This window comes from Martes martes, assembly GCF_963455335.1.
Source record: "Martes martes genome assembly, chromosome: 1".
In the NCBI taxonomy this organism is placed as follows: Eukaryota; Metazoa; Chordata; class Mammalia; order Carnivora; family Mustelidae; genus Martes; species Martes martes.
The window spans coordinates 209043986-209061650 of NC_137888.1; the positions used below are offsets into that span (position 1 = coordinate 209043986).

At 58.4% G+C, this 17665-nt stretch overlaps 2 protein-coding genes across 5 annotated transcripts; one reads left to right on the forward strand and one right to left on the reverse strand.

Moving 5' to 3' along the window:
- Window positions 1-603: 603 nt before the first annotated feature.
- ELOF1 (elongation factor 1) lies at window positions 604-6360 on the forward strand. Of its 4 annotated transcripts, none has more exons than XM_080818894.1 (4): window positions 604-662; window positions 5043-5176; window positions 5333-5403; window positions 5712-6360. In XM_080818894.1, exons 2-4 carry the CDS (start codon window positions 5061-5063, stop codon window positions 5774-5776), a joined length of 252 nt encoding a protein of 83 aa, XP_080675020.1. In that variant the 5' UTR covers window positions 604-662; window positions 5043-5060; the 3' UTR covers window positions 5777-6360. The 4 variants fall into 4 exon arrangements, with proteins under 4 accessions (XP_080675020.1, XP_080675019.1, XP_080675022.1 ...); XM_080818893.1 differs by having other exon boundaries at window positions 604-917; window positions 5712-6350; XM_080818896.1 differs by having other exon boundaries at window positions 604-666; window positions 5712-6350.
- A 3070-nt stretch (window positions 6361-9430) lies between these two features.
- Window positions 9431-15985, reverse strand: CNN1 (calponin 1). The gene is made up of 7 exons (XM_080826902.1): window positions 15844-15985; window positions 13657-13778; window positions 11459-11525; window positions 11220-11357; window positions 10930-11040; window positions 10301-10447; window positions 9431-10204 (listed from the first exon to the last, which is right to left on the reverse strand). Exons 1-7 carry the CDS (start codon window positions 15904-15906, stop codon window positions 9959-9961), a joined length of 894 nt encoding a protein of 297 aa, XP_080683028.1. The 5' UTR covers window positions 15907-15985; the 3' UTR covers window positions 9431-9958.
- Window positions 15986-17665: the final 1680 nt, after the last annotated feature.

A 17665-nucleotide genomic window follows, 5' to 3' on the forward strand; every position in this document is an offset into this window, starting at 1 on the left:
CGTGGTCTGGTCCATGTATGCCTATCCAGCCTTTTCTTACAACTTCAGCACCCAGCGTGGTCCGCGGACCAGCAGCGTGGACGTCACTGGCGAGCTAGTCGGAAATGCAGACCGCACACCTGACCTAAAGAATCAGACCTGAACTTTAAGAAGATCCGCAGGCTCTTATTAAAGTTTGAGAAGACAGTCCGACAAGCTCCCCCGTCACCGATTCAGCCGTAATGGTATCTGCAATTCCTTAGCACTGAGATGTCTGAATGTGTCCGCAGTTGGGGAGACCCAGGTGGGCTGCGAGGGGCTGGGGCTTGAACTGGGAGAAAAGACAAGTGAAGATGCTGCGGCCAAGGGCAAGTCAGCCTTTCCGTCGCTGGAAACTCAGCCACCGCTGCTCCCCAAACTCGGTAACCGCCCCTCCTGAGAACTCAGGGGAAGTGATGCTGCGCAGTACCACAGTCCGAGGCGCACGGGCCCCCGCGCAGGCGCACTGCGACCCCGCCGCCCGGCCCGGTACGCGAGTACGCGTGTGCACTGGAGGAGGCGGGGCCTGCCCGCGGGGCGGTCCTCGTCGCGGGTGAGAAGAGGGGAGGGGTTTCCGCTTCCGGCGGGAGACGGAAGTCACTGTCTCCCGGTGAACGAGGCCGTCGCAACGAGGGGAGAAGAGTGTAGGTGACTGTTCGCACCGGCGGGCATTGGGCTTGGCGTGACTGGGCGATCTTCTGCTTGGGGACGCTCAGGGGGTCCAGGAGGAGGCGTCGAGGACCCGGGGCTTGGGGGGGGTGTGGCCTGCGGGGAGCTTGGCTCCCTCGGACCCCAGCCCGCTAAGCGCGGCTAGACGGTGGCCCGGCTCCCACGGGCGGCCGGCGGGAGGCGTCGCCGAAACCTCGGTGAGCTTGGACGGACTGCTCACCCGCCGCCTCGTGAGTAACGGCAGGGTTGGGGACCGATTCCTTTTCCGGGGTCCCTTTGGCGCGCTTGGACCTAGGTCGCCACAGAGCAGGCTAAGGCCCCTGGAGCTTTGTGTACAGGCCAGACCCCTTTTCCGCTGTGGGGTTGGGGGTGCTGCAGATGCCGGGTAAAAGGAGATTCTGGGGTGCATCCGTACCTTCTGATTCGAGAGACTTATTCATTCAACAAGTAGTTATTGAGCGCTTAATGCATACCAGGCACTACCCGTGCTGGGGATTCAGCGGTGGGCAAATCGTGCCTCCCACGCCGTTCCATTGGGGGCAGATCTGAGATGAGGTTCGGAAATATCCACCACCACCCCCATCCCCTCCGCCAGGTGATTCTGTTACAGATGGTACCCGGGACCGGCTTTGGGAAAACAAAACACTGCCCCTAGCAGTGTTTAGACATGGGTCAGTAGAACTGGCCACAGCTTTGAGGTCTGGCTGCATTCCTCGGCTGCCCCATCTCGTACCCTTTCTCCCCATTGCTCACTGAGCTTCAGCTGTACCAATCTTTCTCTTTCTGAGAAAAGAAAAAAAAAAAAAGCTGCTTCTGCCTCAGAGCCCGCGCAATTGCTGTTCCGTCGGGTTGGACTGTTTCACGTGGTTGCTCTCTCTCATCATTCACGCCTCCGCTTAAATGACTTGTTCCCAGAGGGTCCTTCCCACCCCACTCTTACCTGAAGTAGCCCCATTCCGGAGGTATTCACTCAGCCCTGATTGATTAATCTCATAGCACTTACTGATAATTGAAATAATTTCTCTTACGACGTTGTTGAGGGTCCGTCGTCTTCTACTAGAATAGAGGTTCCATGAGAGCATGCACTTTGTCTGCCTCGAATGCAGCCTTGCTGTGGTTAGCGAAGGGCCTGGCATTGGTTCATTCATTCATTTATTCCGTCAACATTGGTTGTGTGCCAGCAGTTCCAGGCTCTGGAGATACAAAGAAAAGACAGAAATCCCTGCCGCCATGTAATTTGCATTTGGAGGGAGGTGGGCGGGGAAAGAGACGCAGGGAGACCAGTGAGGAGGCTGTGTGAGCATGACCAGGACTCTGGACCCAGACCGTGGTCTTGGCGAGAAGTGGGCAGATTCTGGATTTCTTTTAGAGGTAGAGCAGTAAGATCAGGATCAGATAACGGGTGTGGGAGGGAGAGAAAGGAATCAAGGGTGAGTCCAAGTTTTTTGGATAGATGGATTTGCTGTCTGCTGAGATGGGGAAGACCGGAAGAGCATCCCAAAACCAAACTGCTGGGGTATCTGGGTGGCTTAGTGGGTTAAGCCTCTAAGCCTTCTGCTCAGGTCATCGTCTCAGGGTCCTGGGATCGAGCCCCACATCCGGCTCTCTGCTTGGCAGGGAGCCTGCCCCCCCCCCCCGGCCTCTCTGCCTACTTGTGATCTCTGTCAAATAAATTAAAACAAAGCAAACAAACAAACAAAAAACCAAGCTGCTGAGTTATGTTTAAATGTGTGTTAGCATCAAGTGAAGGTGTAGCCGAGGCAGTTAAACGTGCCAGTCTGCAGTTGAGAGGAGACACTGAGGATGGTGAGATCGGGAGGCATCAGTACAGAGGAGGCATTTGAAGCCCTGAGGTGGGGCGAGATCTCCACGGAGGTGAATGCAGATGAAGTGAACCCCCAAAGATTGACCTTGGGGGCTCATGTACCATTAGAGACATTGGGGTTGAGGAGAGCAGCCGCAGCAGAAACCAAAAGGAGCCACCAATGAGGCTGGAGCCCAGTGCCGGGTCCTGAGAGCCGCAGGGGAAGGGCGGGAGGAGGGACCAATGTGATCAGTGCCCTGAGGAGGGGATGAGCAGAATGGTGGGGAGGTAGGGGAAGAATGGGAGGAAATGAATGCAGGCAGTGAGTACAGACAGCTCTACTAGAAAAGCCCAGAGAGTAAAGAGGTGGTTGTCTTTTTGTTTAGAAAGAGAGCTCCAGCTTGTGAGCTACGGCAGGGGCAGAGGGAGAGAGAGAGAATCTCAAGCAGACTGTGTGCTGAGCGGGGAGTCCTACGCAGGACTCAGTCCCATGACCCTGAGTTCATAACCTGAGCTGAAATCAGGAGTTAGACGCTCAACCCACTGAGCCAGTCAGGTGCCCCATGAGGTGGTTGTTTTTAAGGATGTATTTAATAACTGTGTTTGTTAATGAGCTAGAGGAGAGAGACAGTGTTGTTGGGATTCAGGGCAAAGGAGGGGAGGCAGAATGGGGGGTTCTTGGGCCTTGTGGGTGTTCTGTATGACTGCTTCTGGTCACTCAGAGAATTGGGAACTCCTCAGGTTAAGAATGAGGATGGTATGTAGAGAGCGATTGCTAAATATGAGTGAAATTTATATTTCTGTTTATTGTGGCAGGCTTCTGGCCTCTCGTGTCAGTGTGGAATAACGTTAAAGCCACACAGGTGGGGGAGAGGGGGAGCAGCAAGGGGGGGGAATGCTTTGGGAAAGCACTCCCAGGTTCAGTGATCGTGGAGTCCTGAGCACAGTGTCTGACATGGGCGATGTGCTCAGCGGTCACCCCTGCTTCCAAGATGTCTGTCCCTAAATGTCCCTCTGGTACTTGACCCCCTCATTTTCCCCCACATCTTGTTCTTCCTGTGTGTTAGACATCAGAGAACGATGCCACCTTCTCTCCCACTCACCCTCTCCATCCCCCACCATCTTGGGTGTCATCCTGGACCCCTCCTTCTCCTGCCACACTCACTCCGCTGTCGCGTCTCAGACTCTGAGCCACTGCTGTCCCTCCTCACTGAACAGCCCAGCCCTGGTTCCGACTTCATCCAGACCTCTGACCGGTTCTCCTTGATGCCTTAGAAAGGCAGAGTTTTCAGGGGCGCCTGGGTGGCTCAGTGAGTTAGGCCTCTGCCTTCAGGTCAGGTCATGGTCTCAGGGTCCTGGGATCGAGCCCTGCGTCGGGCTCTCTGCTCAGCGGGGAACCTGCTTCCCCTCCCCACGGCCTGCCTCTCTGCTACTTGTGATCTCTCTCTCTGTGTCAAATAAATAAAGAAACTCTTTTATAAAAAAAAAAAGAGAGATTTCATCCTTCCTCTCCCCACTGCCCCCAGGTCCCATCCAGACCCCCCCCCACCTGCCCCTGCCCCCTTCTTACCCTGCTCCTCACCCCTGCCTGTGTGGTCCCCAAATGTTGGCCTCATACACCTGTCCTCAGACTTGGTATCTGGCATTTCTGTACACTTGATGCTTCTCCCATCTTCTCTGCCCACCAGTTCTTTATCTGTGGAGAGCGGCCCAGGAGGTTCATCCCGAGAATCTGTCAAATGCCTTGAGTGTCGTTCCTTCTGGTGCCACTTGCATGTCCCTTTGACGAGAGGAGCAGCTGCTCCTAAAATCATCGGCTTCTGAGTGCTTAGGCCCTGCCCAGCCCTGTGCAGCTGGTCAGTTGGAGTCCCTTGTGTCCTCCTCACCAGGAACAGTGGCGTCCTTCGTGGGTGCCAGTGATGGATGGGCCAGGTCCTGTACTTCACTTACCATGTGTCGTAGCAGCTCCATACGGCCCCTCTGAAATAGCAGCTTCATCTCTATTTTACGGACAGGAAACTGAGGCACAGAGAATTTAAGTCACCATCCTGGGGTCACCCAGTAAGTGGAGGACCATGATTAGAACTCGGGCTTCCTGGGCGCCTGGGTGGCTCAGTGGGTTAAGCCTCTGTCTTCAGCTCAGGTCATGATCTCAGGGTCCTGGGATCGAGTCCCGAATCGGGCTCTCTGCTCGGCAGGGAGCCTGCTTCCTCCTCTCTCTCTCTGCCTGCCTCTCTGCCTACTTGTGATCTCTCTGTCAAATAAAATAAGAAATTAAAAAATTAAAAATTAAAAAAATTAAATTAAAAATTAAAAAATTAAAAAAAGAAAAGAACTCAGGCTTCCTGATTGATGCCAGAGCGTGCTGCCATGCCCCCTGCCCGGAGTGTGCCCGGACTGTCCACCTGCCTGGGGACTGGGCCCCTCCTCCCTCAGAGGCAGGGCCTGAGGTGCCAGCCAGGCCACCTTCCCAGCCTGCCTCCTGGAGCATCAAGCTGGAGGGCTCTGTGGATTCCCCGAGTTGCTGACTTCTGCTCCCACCCCCCCCCAGGTTTGCCATCCTTCAGACATGGGGCGCAGAAAGTCAAAACGGAAGCCACCCCCCAAAAAGAAGATGACCGGCACCCTAGAGACCCAGTTCACCTGCCCCTTCTGCAACCACGAGAAGTCTTGTGACGTAAAAATGTGAGTGGGAGCCCCGGCCTCCTCCCTCCTCCCAAAGTTGGGAGGCAGCTTCCCTGCTCCCTCCATCCTCCTCTCTGCCCCAGGCCTTCCCAGGTAGAGGTCATGAGAGACACAGGCTCCTTTACTCACCAGTCCCTCCCCCTCCTCCTGTTCCAGGGATCGTGCCCGCAACACTGGAGTCATCTCTTGTACCGTGTGCCTAGAGGAATTCCAGACGCCCATCACATGTATCCTTGGGAAACCAGGCTTTTCCTGGAAGGTGGGGTCGGGTGGGAAGGGTTGGGGGCAGTCAGGGCTCCCCTGCCCCGGGTGGGCTGCCCCAGGGCACCTGGCCAGGAGCAGGGGGGCCGGACTGCAGTCTCTGCTCGTCTGGCCCTGCTCTTTGCCGCAGCGCAGGGCTGTGGCTGCCTGGGGGAAGAGGAGCCACCTGCTGGTTTCCATAGGGTGCAGGGCGGGGACCTGGCTGACAGCAGTGAGAGGTGTGTTTGGGGAAGGGGCCCAGTGCCACCGGTCATCCTTGACTTCAGTGGCCCAGACTTGTCAGAACCAGTGGACGTGTACAGCGACTGGATAGATGCCTGTGAGGCAGCCAATCAGTAGCGATGCAGAGGACCCGCTCCCCGGGCAGCACCGCCTGCCGTGGACCTGCCCCTTTGGCTGCCAGTCCAGAGACATTCCAGGGTCCAGGGTGTGGGTCCAGGGCCTTCCCAGCCCTCTGCGTATATGGAGTGTGTGTGGCTGTGAGTGTGTGCGGTTGTAAGTGTGGCCTTGGCAGTGTGCTTGTGGGCAGGGACTGGAGGTGAGGTGGGGTTGTTGGGCCCCCTGGGGGTCTGAAGTGCTTCACTGGGCTCTGAAAGCCTTGAACTTGCTTGCTCCTGCCTGGAACCGGTGTCCTGACCTTCTGGACAAGGGCAAGGCCAGCAGAGGCTGCCTCGGGACCCTCCAGCCTCCTTAGCCACCTCACCAGCACCTTGCCCATTTGTACTGGACTGCCCTCCCTCCTTCCCTGCCTTCCAAGGCCTGTGGCCTGAGATTGAGAGCCACGGTCCCGTAGCCCCCTTGGCCAGGCCCTGGCAGAACAGCCCCTTTTCATGTTCAGTTGCTTTTGTAGCCGAGGAGGGGCTGGGTCGGGGCTAGCTATCAGCCACAAGCCCTTAAATAAAGCAGCCGATGCAAACTCCTGCCTCCCTGTGATTTCCTGGGTTCTGGGTCAGGCTCAGGGCCTCAGTGAGGGAGAGGAGGAGACGGAGGCATTCGGAGGTGGCCCGGCGGGCCTTTGAAGATGGGGTTTGGTTAGTCCAAATTGTCCATCTTGTCCACGCGACAGACATGCGGGGTGAAAGCAGGGCAGTCCTGGGCCCAAGGAACCCACGGACGTCTGGCCAGGCATTTACACGCGCAACAAAATGGGACCAGTGGAGCCTGGGGTGGGATCGGAGGTTGGTCAGGACGATCAGAGAAGGCTTCCTGGGGTGACCTGACGGAAGTAACACTCCAGGCCCACCCTGTCCCCCCATGAGGCAGGTGCCCCAGGCTCACAGGTGACAAATTGGGTCAGAAATGGCAAACTACTGGGTTGAAGTCCCCTAGGCAGAAGGCTGCAGAGCTGGGCGTTGAGCGCAGGAGGCCTGGCTTCATGGCCCAGAGTCCATCTTCCTGTGAGTCCAGGGTCCAGGCTGGGGGAGCAACTCGTGGCGTCCTTGGGGAGACTGAGAGCGTGGTAGAAGAGGAAGGGTCCACAAAAGGGACCTTTCTCCAGGGGTGATGAGGGGGTCACTGAAGGCTGGACATGGGGCCAGCTGCACGTGTGAGGTGCAATAAATAGTGGCCTTTGTCCCTGGTTCCTGGCACAGAGTTCCTCAAACCCTTGCAGTTTCCCGAATGATGGTGTCACTCAACGGCGCCCCGTTTGATCACACCTGAGTTGATACTGGTCACCAAAAAGACGGCGCGCTCACCAAGTGGGCCCCTCAGTAACTCCCACAAGCTCTGAGGAAGTGAAGAGGGCCTGCAGGTTAAGCTGTATAAAGACTTCAGTGAGATCCGCTGAGCTCGGGGCTGGCGAGCCTGTGGAGCGGCCGGGAGAGGGGGGCACGTGCAGAGGGCGTGGGAGCGCCACGTTCCGTGCCCCACACTTCCGCTTGGGCACCTCTTCCCTCTGGCTGTTCCTGATTTACATTCTTTTCTAATAACCACTAATCTAATAAGATACAATGTTTCCCTGAGTTCTGTGAGCCACTCTAGTAACTGAGTCAAACCTGGGGAGGTGGTCACGGGAATCCCCGATCTGTTGCTGGTGAATCAGAAGCGCAGGTGACAACCTGGACTTGGCAATGGGCCCAGAAGCAGAGGGACAGTCTCATGAGATGGAGCCCTTATCCTGTGGGATCTGATGCGGCCTCTAGGTCGCGTTGGGATTGAGTGAATCGCTTGGTGATTTTGGGAAAAAATGCCTCTGAACCCGGCTTATGGTGAACAGCTGCGTGTCGCGCGGTGGCCTCGGGCGGTCTCACAGTTATGGAGATCCTGGTGCTCTGGCTGCCTGGGGCCGACCGGCACCTGCTCCTGGCCTCAAGCCTGGGAACCAGGTGACCTGTGCTTTGCCTTCCTCCTTGGTATAGCAGGAAGGATGATGGAACCTTCTGGACCATGCTGAGGCTGGAGGGGCCCAGCATAGTGCCTAGGTTTGAGTGACTCTGGGACCCACCCAGGACAGTAAGGGGTGTGAACAGCCGACGGAAGGAGACACTGAGCTGGCTGGAAGCCTGGGCCACTAGGCCAGCCACTGGGTCTGGCATGTACCCCCCGACCCCCCGCAGGCCCACCCTGCCCCTGACATGCCCCTCCCTGGTGTTCCCACCTCTTCCTCCAAAGTCCCAGGTAAGGTCCTCTGGCCCAGGTAGGAGCCAGTGGGGGTGGGCAGAGCCATGAACAGGAGCCTGGGTCGGGGGGTGCCCTCAGGGGTCCAGCAGAAAGGGGGCTCATTCCTCTGGCTTCCAGGGCCCGCCCGCCCCAGTCACACAGGCCAAGTGCTAATATGGTGCTGTTTTCCCGAGGAGGCAGGCCCTGGGCCAGGCATGGATCCTCCTCGGCATAGCTTCCCCATGCTGGTCCTGGGGGAGCAGGACTTGCCCCGGACAGGCCAAGAGCGCCTGGAATCCCTTTTACGAGTCCCTAGGGGTTGCATGCGTCTGTGCGTGCCGGTCTTCTGGTGTCTGTCTCTGCAAGTCCCCGTGTTCCAGCATCATCCCTGCTATGGGGAAGGAAGGAGAGAGCACTGTTCTCTAACCCCCGCCCTGCCATGGCTGCATCCTCTCCTTGGAATTCTGCAGGTGGTGGCTTCCAGGCAGGACGACCGGGGCCCACATCACTGGGAAGTCAGGGTCCCCTCTGAAATGTGGCGAGGTTGAGGCTGTCCACACATTCCTAGGGCCCTGGGCTGGCAGGCCAGGCTCAGGAATCAGCCCTAAGAGGTGAGCTGAGTGCACAGGGCAGCTGTGCCAGGCAATGCTACTCACCGGCTCCGTGCCAGTGTTCAAAGGGCCATTGCTCTGGGCCCCCAAAGTGCCCACATCCTCCACTGCCTCGTCCCCTCCCACCTGTCCACCTGCCCTCCCAGGGCAGAAGGGGCCCTTCTGCCCACGGGAGCCTCCAGGACCCGGCTTGTCCATTTTCATCAGTCAGTGGCAAATGTCATCCCCCATGTGTTTCATGTCAACCTCCCCCTGTCCCCAGAAGGCTATCTGTCCTCTTCCTGATGGGAAAACAGGCCTAGGGAGGGCAAGCGAGTTGCCGCAGGTCACCCAGCTAGTGGGAAGCGGAACTGTGATTCACACCCCATTGTGCCTGTCCCAGTGCTCGGGCGCTTTTTCACCCCAACCCCAGGCTTCCCAGAGAGGCACGCCAGAGCTGAGCGTGTGTGTGGGTACCATGGGGGGGGGGGTGCTGTGTGTTGATGTGTCTTGAGTGGAAGTGTGTCCCGCATGAGTCTATCTGTGAAAGGGGAGTGTGTGCGTGTGCCCAAGCTGCAGAGTATATGCACACTGTACACACAAGTGCGTGCATGTGGATTTTGTGTGTGAGTGCGTGCAGGTCCTGGGTCCAGCGGAGGGCTGTGGGCTCCGTGTGTGTGTGTGTGTATGTGTGTGTGTGCGCCCGCACCGCAGTGTATGGGGGAGACGGAGCACATCCGAGGCCTGGCTGTCGGCACACGCGCCAGAACCACACAGCTCCAGGACAGAGCAGCCCCGAGGCAATGATTTTACAGCTGTTTATTGTGCTCCAGTGAAATAGAAAAAGAAAGTGCTCGCGTTGACTAACGCCGCTGTCACATCCACACATGCCAGTCGCTGCAAACCAAACCGCGTGTGTCCGCTGGGTTTCTGGGCATGCACTTTGCTCCCACTGCGGGAGTGGGGTGGGGGCAGGCCGAGCCTGGGCTCTGGGGGCTTTGCTTGGGGGGACCTCTTGTCCTGCGGGGACCCACCTGGGAGGGAGTGGAGGGGGGACAGCTGGGGTAGCTGTGCTCAGTGCGTCCTTTGGGTGCTGTTGGTCACACCCGGCTCAATGTAGGATCCTGCGGCGCTCCGGGGAAGAGGGCCCCCTTCCCCCCCAACCTACATCTCCCCCCAGTCTGCCCCCCCCAAACGCTAACCCTGTAGGCAGGTGCCAGGGGGCTGGAGGACGCCATGCAGGGGGAGGGGGTCGGCGGGGCCGGCTTGGCCCTGCCGAGAGCAGCAGCCAGCCTCCCTGGTGGGGAAGGCAGGGTGAGGGCCCAGGGCCCTAGGCGGAGTTGTAGTAGTTGTGCGCGTGGTGGTTGTGGGCGGGCTCGCCCAGCTCCGGGTACTCGGGCGTCAGGCAGTACTTGGGGTCGTAGACCTGGCGCGGCAGCCCGTACACCGTCATGCCCCTCTGCGAGGCCCCCTTGTTGCTGCCCATCTGCAGGCTGACATTGAGTGTGTCACAGTGCTCCATGCCCAGCCCAGGCTCGAAGATCTGTCGCTTGGTCCCAGGTGCAGTCATGCCAGCCTGCAGAGGGCAGAGAGTTCAGGCCTGGGGTCGGGGCAGGGGGGAACCACGGAGGACTGGGGCCCCACCAGCCCCACCCCAGGACCCCCCCCCAACCTGGCTGGCTCCTTTGTTGGTGCCCATCTGCAGGCTGATGGTGGCCTGGTCCAAGGGCTGGTCCGTGCCCAGCTTGGGGTCGTAGAGGTGACGCCGGGTGCCATAGGCCGTCATGCCTTGCTGGCTGGCGAACTTGTTGGTGCCCATCTAGCAAAGCAGAACGAGAGTCACCCCAAAGATCGCAGAGAGCCTCACCCCGGGCCAGGAGACATCACATTGCCACCGCATGCCTACGCAGCCCTCTAACAAGCCACGGCATCCAGTCTCAGGGGTCTGGACTGGAAACTGAGGCCCGGAGGAGGCATGTCCCATGACCTGTAAGTGGTTCAGAGCACCAGGGCCTGACCTCCAGGGTTCGAGCCCCAGCCCAGCCACTTATCTTCCTGGACAGTCCCGGCAAGTGAGCTAGCTTCTCCAGGCCCCCGTCCCCCCATCTGTGTGGAGGAGTGAGTTAAGGTACAGAAATGGCAAGCACGGTGCCCACCATATGTGTGAGTTAAAGCCAAATATTCTGTGCCGCAAAGCCCGCAGGACCTGGGTGCCCTCCCGGCCTCCTCGACGCCCCCGCCCCTCCCATCCCCATCCCTGCTCAGCTCAGCAGCAAGACCCAGGTGAGGAAGGGGCAGTACCTGCAGCCCGATGATGTTCCGCCCTTCTCTTAGCTTCTCTGGCTCAAATTTCCGTTCCTGCTTCTCTGCATACTTCACCCCTACATTCACCTTATTCCCTTTCGTCTTGGCCTGGGGAGGGTGAAGGGAGCAGGGGGCTGGCGAGGGGGCCTCCAGGCTACATTGTCCCCTCCTGACCCCTGCTCTCCCCCTCCCACCCACATTGGGCTTGGGTGTCCCCCCTCACAGCCTAGACCCTCCAAAGCCACCCCCGCCCCAGTCCCACACGCCCACCCTTCGGCCCCACTCACCATGCTGGCCAACGCCAGGAGGGTGGACTGCACCTGGGTGTGGTTGGTGTTCTCAAACAGGTCGTTGGCCTCAAAAATGTCGTGGGGCTTCACCCCGTACTTGGTGATGGCCTTGATGAAATTGCCGATGTTTTCCAGCTGGAGGGGAGCAGGCGGCGGTCAGTGGAGGGGGAGCGCGGTGGGGGGCTGAGGGGCTATGGGCCAGGGGTTGAGAGAGGTAAAACAGAGCCTGGGCTCACCTGGTGCCAATTTTGGGTCGACTCATTGACCTTCTTCACGGAGCCTGGCTGGAGCTTATTGATGAACCTACAAAGGGTCAGGGAGGGCAGGGAGAAAGGTGAGCCCTGCCCTCCACACCCGTGCCCAATGCCGTGGGCAAAGGGGTCAGGATGACAGCCAGTGGCCATCTTGCCGTTCCCTACTACAGCCAGCCCAGCCACAGCCCCCGATCCACCCGGCACACGCAGGCAGGACTGAGATGGAGAACTAACCTCCCGGGAGCTGGGCTCAGGTCTCTAGCAGAAAGCCCCCTCATCCCCCCTAAGCAAGTCTCCCACTGTGCCCCCATCTCCCTGGCAGCCCTGGCATTTCCATCTCCTTGACCTTTAGGGGCCACCTGCACTGTGGACAGCCCACAGCTCAGGCCTGACTTCCCTTCTCTAGCCACACTCACCCCCTTGATCTCCTCCAGTATCTTGCCTTTCGATGCCACCGATCCGCCCAACTCCCCACTATTGCCCTGCAGCCAGGCCTCCCAGTCCCCAATCCAGCGCCCTACATGGCATCTTGAATCAAAGACGCCCCACCCCAGACTCCTGGCACCCGCTTCCCCCCAACTCAACTCCCTCCATCCTCCCAGGCTCAGGAAACACACCCTCCCAGGGGCTCAGGCAAAGCCCTCAGATTTGCACTTGACTCTCCTATCCCTTTCTCCCATTCCCACACCCAACCCCTCCACATGGCCATTGGCTCTGCCTTCTGAAGATATTCAGAAGCCTATGGCTCCTTGCCACCTCTGCCCTGCTCTGAGCTGCCCGGTGTGTCTCTCCAGGGCTCTTGCAGGGGCCTCCTGTGGTACCCAGCTTCTACCTTGTTCCCTGCAGACCCTCGTAGCTAGAATGGCCTTTTCAAAATAATTACAGCTACTCCCGGCTCAAATCTGCCCCCCAGTCTCCCTTTAGCATACAGATCCTAATCCTTAGCGTGACTAAAAGACCCCCAGCTAAGTCCCTCCACTTCCCCTAATCTCTCTTCACTGTTCCTTCAACACACGATGCTTGCTTGCACCTCAGGGCCTTTGCACAGCTGTCCCTCTCCTCCTCCCTCAGCCTGGCCCACTCTTTCCTCAGATGCCCTCCCAGCCCCCTCACTCACTTCATCCAAGATTCTGCTTAAATGCTACCTCTTCTGAAAGACCTCTCAGACCATTCTGTGCAAAGCAGCCACCCTTTGCTCTACCTGCCCCTCCCCTCCCCCATCCTTCCCTGCTTCTCTTCGCCATGGCACTTCCCACCACAGGCAAGTACTGGATTATTCCATTAATTATTTGATCAATATCCCCCCACTGGGACTCAAGCTCTATGTGGGCTCAGAGGTGAGTCTGCTTTGTTTACTTTCTCCAGTGCCTAGAGCTGGCGCACAGCAGGTGCTCCATAAATTCTTGGTGCATGAATGACTGAGCGGGTGGGTAGTTCTAGATCTTTAAGGCCCGAGCAACCCTGTCTGAGCTGGGACACCAAGATGTCCCCGTACTCCTTATTCCCACTGGATACGGTAGAACAAGTTCTCCCCACCGCGACACCTTTCCAGCACCTAGATCTTGGTAAGCCTGCACCTTTGGGAAGCTTCCCAAGGTCACTCTTTGGCCATCACAGTCGCCCTGCCCTGGATGAGACTCAGAGATACAGACAGGACCTCAATGGCCTCAGGGCCCTATCCAGCATTAGTGTCGCTGTGGAATCTGGAACCAGGGAATCATTCCTCTCCGTGATTTAAGTTCTGAGAAGAATAGAAAATCGGGACCGACTCAAATTACCATGGCATAATTCTCTTGTCACCAAGCCAGTGACGAAAGGCCCTTGTTGCCCGTTGCCTTTTAGCTGCTCCTTGAGCACACTATGCTTGGAACTCTTTCTTGGAACCTCTTTCTTGGAACTCTGGAGACCATAAATGGGCCTGCCCTTTCTGCGTGATGGTTAAGCCTAGATTTTGGTCATTTCCGTTGGGAACAGAACGGGACTCTGGGTGATGTGTTTTATTGAACTGAGCCTCTGTTTTCTTCCCTGTGAAATGGGCACAATGATTCTTTACCACCGCTCTTTCAAGGTCTCAGTTATAAAGTACCTAACCCAGCTCTGAGCTCCCAGTTGAGGGGGTGAGGGGGTAGGGATAAATGCCCAGATCGGGGGGCAGCCCAGGCAGAGCCAGCTCCACTCACTCGCAAAGAATGATGCCATCTTTGAGGCCATCCATGAAGTTGTTCCCAATGCGGCGCCCTGTCACCCCCTCGATCCACTCTCGAAGCTCCTGCTCCCGCTGGTGGTCGTACTTCTGGGCTAGCTGGGGGTGGGGGACACAGAAAAGGTGGTAAGGATGCCGTGGGGAGCAGAGTTAGCTCCCCGGACCCAATTCAAGGTTCCCTAGGCCTGATCTTCCTCATCCGTTCCCAACTAAGGCAATTCTGCCCCAGCGTCCATGGGGGGGCTGAAGTGGGCTGAGAGCCAGGGCTGAGGTGGCACCTGCCCAGGGGGCCATTCCGGACATTCTGAGGTTTGGCACCAGAGAGTAAAGACAAGGGGGGGTGGAGAGTGCGGTACTCAGCTGGGGGGGCGGTGCCTGGCCTCTTGGTTCCCCCTCCAAGCCAAACTTGGGGCTTAGCTTCCCCCCACCCCCGCCGCCCTGCCCCCCCAACCCCCTGCTGGGACCCTGGGTGCCTCAAGCAGGGGAGGAGGAGCCTTAAGGAGGCAGCTCTGAGTCCTGCGTTGCGTTGGGACTGTTCTGTCTTGCATGTCTGTCTGCCTCAGTGTCTCCCTAGGTCCTCATCCCCTGGGCTCTCGCTGGAGGCTTGAGGATGGGGCGGCTTGTCTTTGTCTTAATCCTGGCCCCATGCATGCACGGCTGTATCTCTCTCTCTCCCCATCCCCATGCCCTCTGTCTCTCCCCAGCTCTGTCTTTCCACGGCCCTGTCTTCCTGTCCCCATCTCTCCGTGTCTGGCTGGGGCAGGGCTCCTGGCACGCCCCTCTCTCCCTCGCCAGTCGCTCTGGTCTCCGGCTCCAGGTTCCCTGCCTCTGTGGGGGTGGGGCTCGTCTGTCTCCTCTCTCGGCCTCTCCATCCCAGTCTCGGTCTTATCTGGCTCCGGCTTCCCCTCCCCATCCGTCCCTCTCAAGTCTCAGGCTCCCAGAATCTCTGTCTGCGTCTCTCACCCTCTTCCCGCCCCCCCCCCCACCCTGCCCTCTCCGTTTCTCCAGAACCCTCCGCCCCAGCCCAGACAGGCTTCCAAGACTCTGGGGGACCGAGCTGGCCCTTCTGCTGGGGGAGGAGGAGGTGGGAGAGGGAGGCCCCTCACCTGGCCCCGGCCCTGCCGCCCCCCTCCCCACCAGCCCGGCTTTATAAAGCAAACCGGCCCTTATATAGCGCGGCCCTGCGGGCCGGGCTCCCCGAGGCCGCCTTATATGGCGCGGCGGCTTCGCGCAGCTCTGGGGCCGGCGCCGGGGGGAGGAGGGGGGCGCTGGATCCCGCCTGGCCCGAGCACCCGCCCCCCACCAGCCCCCTCCTGCAGCCACGAGGATCCCCCGACCCAGGATCCAATCCCAGCTCCCCACTTCCTCGCTGTACGCTGGGAAAAGCCACCTCGGGCCTCAATGATCCCCTCTGTCAAATGGGGCGCTGGGACTCCTCTCCTGGCAACGCTCACGGGAGCATTCCAGGGAGTTGGAAGTTCACTGCCCTGGAGAAGCTGAACCCCATTCCGCGGTGTGTGTGTGTTTCTGGGGACATGAGGCCAGGATCCTAGTTCTGCAACTCCTTTATGTAGAACCCAAGCTCCTCGCCTCTCCTCTCCGGACCTCAGTTTACCCAGCCACATCATGAAGGTGGTGTCTGGATGTTTTCCCAGCTCAAAATTAGGAGACCCCTGCCGTGTCCCTAATGCTCACACTCTGACCTCCCCAGCTGTCTGCCTCTCCCTTCAGGATCTCCCCAGAATCCCAGCTCTAAAGCACTCCCCGGTTTCTTTCCGAGATGGGGGTGTGTGAGAAAAATCAAGCCCTTTCCCAGCACCCCAGGAACACATAAGCAACAGGTGACAGATTAACAGAAGATTCTGATCAAGTGGGGGTCTTTACAAGGGACCGACCCCCTCAGTTGACCTGTGGTTGCCTGTATGCCCTCCATTTTGCCCGCCCCCCAACAGTAGCTGAGGGCTCTGGGATGCTCAGGGTGGGGATTAAGGTGGACCCTACCCTGTATCTGTCCTTTTTCCCTTTCTGGTTCCAAGTCACGTGGGATAGGCAAGAGGGGGTCCAGGGAACCTCTGGCCTCTGGCCTGCTAGGGTGTGTGTGGGCCAGGCCGGGGCCCTACCTCGTTCTTGACCTCAGCTGATGACCCATTGGTGGGGGCCTTACCTTGTTCTTAACCTCAGCGGACAAGCCATAGGCGGGGCCCCGGTTGAAGTGAGCGGAGGACATGCTGGCTGGCGGTGCACGGCGGTAGCAGTAGCTCCAAGGACCCTCTGAGGACCGAGGCAGCTGCTAAGGCTCCGTCTGCAACCTCTTCCCTCTTCACACGTTTTTGAAGCTCCGGAGGCGGCCCGGGCCTCTTCCAAGGCCCTCCCATTGGCCGCAGGGGCCTGCCAAGGGGCGGGGCACACCCCCCCCCACCTCGGCCATCCTCCTCCCTCCCCCATCCCCCCCCCACCCCGTGATGTCAGGGCCTTGGTATTGGGAGCTGATTGTGTCATTGTTTCCACCTAGGGGGGCGGCCTGGGTTATTATTTGGGAGGGGGGCTTGGTCATAAGAGATGAAGCTTTCCCCAACCTTGCCGACCCTCTACTGTCCTTTGGACCTCTGGCTGGGCCTCCTGGTTTCTTTGTGTCTGTCACTGAGGCCATCTCTCCTCATCTCTGAGGTCATCTCTCTTCATCTCCCTGCAGCCTGTGGTAGCTTAGTGAGCATCACCCTGGGTTTAACCTGAGACACCAACAGTCTCTAAGTGGGCCTCTGTTGCCACGTCTGTGAAATGGGCTGATGGATAATGCGTACTCGCTGTGAAGTGCCTGGCACAGGAAAGGACTCTCAGGTTAACTGTAATATTTCCAGTGAACATCTGGCACCCCACTTCTGTCCCCTCCAGTCCCTCATAAGGATCTGGGGGAGCAGAGATCCTGGATGACACCCTCTCCATCTACCTGTGGGTCGTCATGGAGTGACTGTGTTAGCAGGTTTCAGGCCATGGACACCCCCTGTGTTTCCCTGTCCCAGCCAGGGTGGCCTGGAGGAAACACCTGCAAACAGCCGCGGGACCACAGAGGCTGATGACGTAACCACATCATGCCACGTATGTCAAGGCAACATTAGTGACACTTGGATGACATGTCAGCAACCTGCCATATACTGATGATACCTTAAGGACATGCAGTTTGCTGGCCACATGCTTAGGGCATGGCTGTAACATAATGTCAGGCCCTGTTCCAAGTACTGTACGTGTATCAACTCATGCTTCACAACACCCTCAGAAATGGATGCTGTTATTATGCACACTTTACAGATGGGGAAACTGAGGCACGGGGCATGGAATCCCTTTCCAAGTGGCAGTGGCAGAGCAGAATTTGAAGCCATACCCCTGTGCCTAAAGCCACCAGGCTGTCAGGGTTTCTCACCCTCAGCGCTGTGGACATCAAGGCTGGATAATTCTTCCTGAGTCTCTCCTGGGCCTCCTAAGACTTTAAACAGCATCTCCGGCCTCTATCTACTAGATGCCTAGAGAACTCCCTTAGTCTTGACAAACAGAAATGTCTCCAGACATTGCCAAATGTCCCTCGGGGGCGGGGGAGGGGGGCATATCCTTCCTGTTTGTGAACCACTGGGTTAAACCAGTATGCTAAGGACAAGGGGACTAAAATAGGACAAGGGAGAATGAGCTAACAATTAGCTCCTGCTATATTCTGAGTGCATTGGGTCTGTTAACTCATTCCTCATAACAGCCTTCGGAGGTGGGGTCTGTATGAAGCACAGAGAAGTGAAGCCGAGCGCCTGGCGTTGCACAGCACAAGAGTGATGCGGCCAGGATTCGAACGCGCAGATTCCGGGATCCTGCCCACGCGGAGCGGCGCGGCCCCTCCCCCCCACCTCCGCCCCGGCTGGGCCGCGGGTCTCTACTACGCAAGTGAGAGCCGGCGCCTTGGCAGAGCAGGCGGCCGGCGCCCCCTGGCGGCCCATGAGCGGCGA

What these genes read in the sequence shown, in the direction of transcription:
- ELOF1 (XM_080818894.1), top strand. Translation starts at nt 5,061, where the DNA reads ATGGGGCGCAGAAAGTCAAAACGGAAGCCACCCCCCAAAAAGAAGATG. An exon ending in AAGTCTTGTGACGTAAAAAT is followed by an intron (nt 5,177 to 5,332) that starts GTGAGTGGGAGC and finishes CTCCTGTTCCAG; the next exon opens with GGATCGTGCCCGCAACACTG. An exon ending in ATTCCAGACGCCCATCACAT is followed by an intron (nt 5,404 to 5,711) that starts GTATCCTTGGGA and finishes TCAGTGGCCCAG; the next exon opens with ACTTGTCAGAACCAGTGGAC.
- CNN1 (XM_080826902.1), bottom strand. Translation starts at nt 15,906, where the DNA reads ATGTCCTCCGCTCACTTCAACCGGGGCCCCGCCTATGGCTTGTCCGCT. An exon ending in CCGCTGAGGTTAAGAACAAG is followed by an intron (nt 13,779 to 15,843) that starts GTAAGGCCCCCA and finishes CCCCACCCCCAG; the next exon opens with CTAGCCCAGAAGTACGACCA. An exon ending in TCCTGGCGTTGGCCAGCATG is followed by an intron (nt 11,041 to 11,219) that starts GTGAGTGGGGCC and finishes CACCCTCCCCAG; the next exon opens with GCCAAGACGAAAGGGAATAA.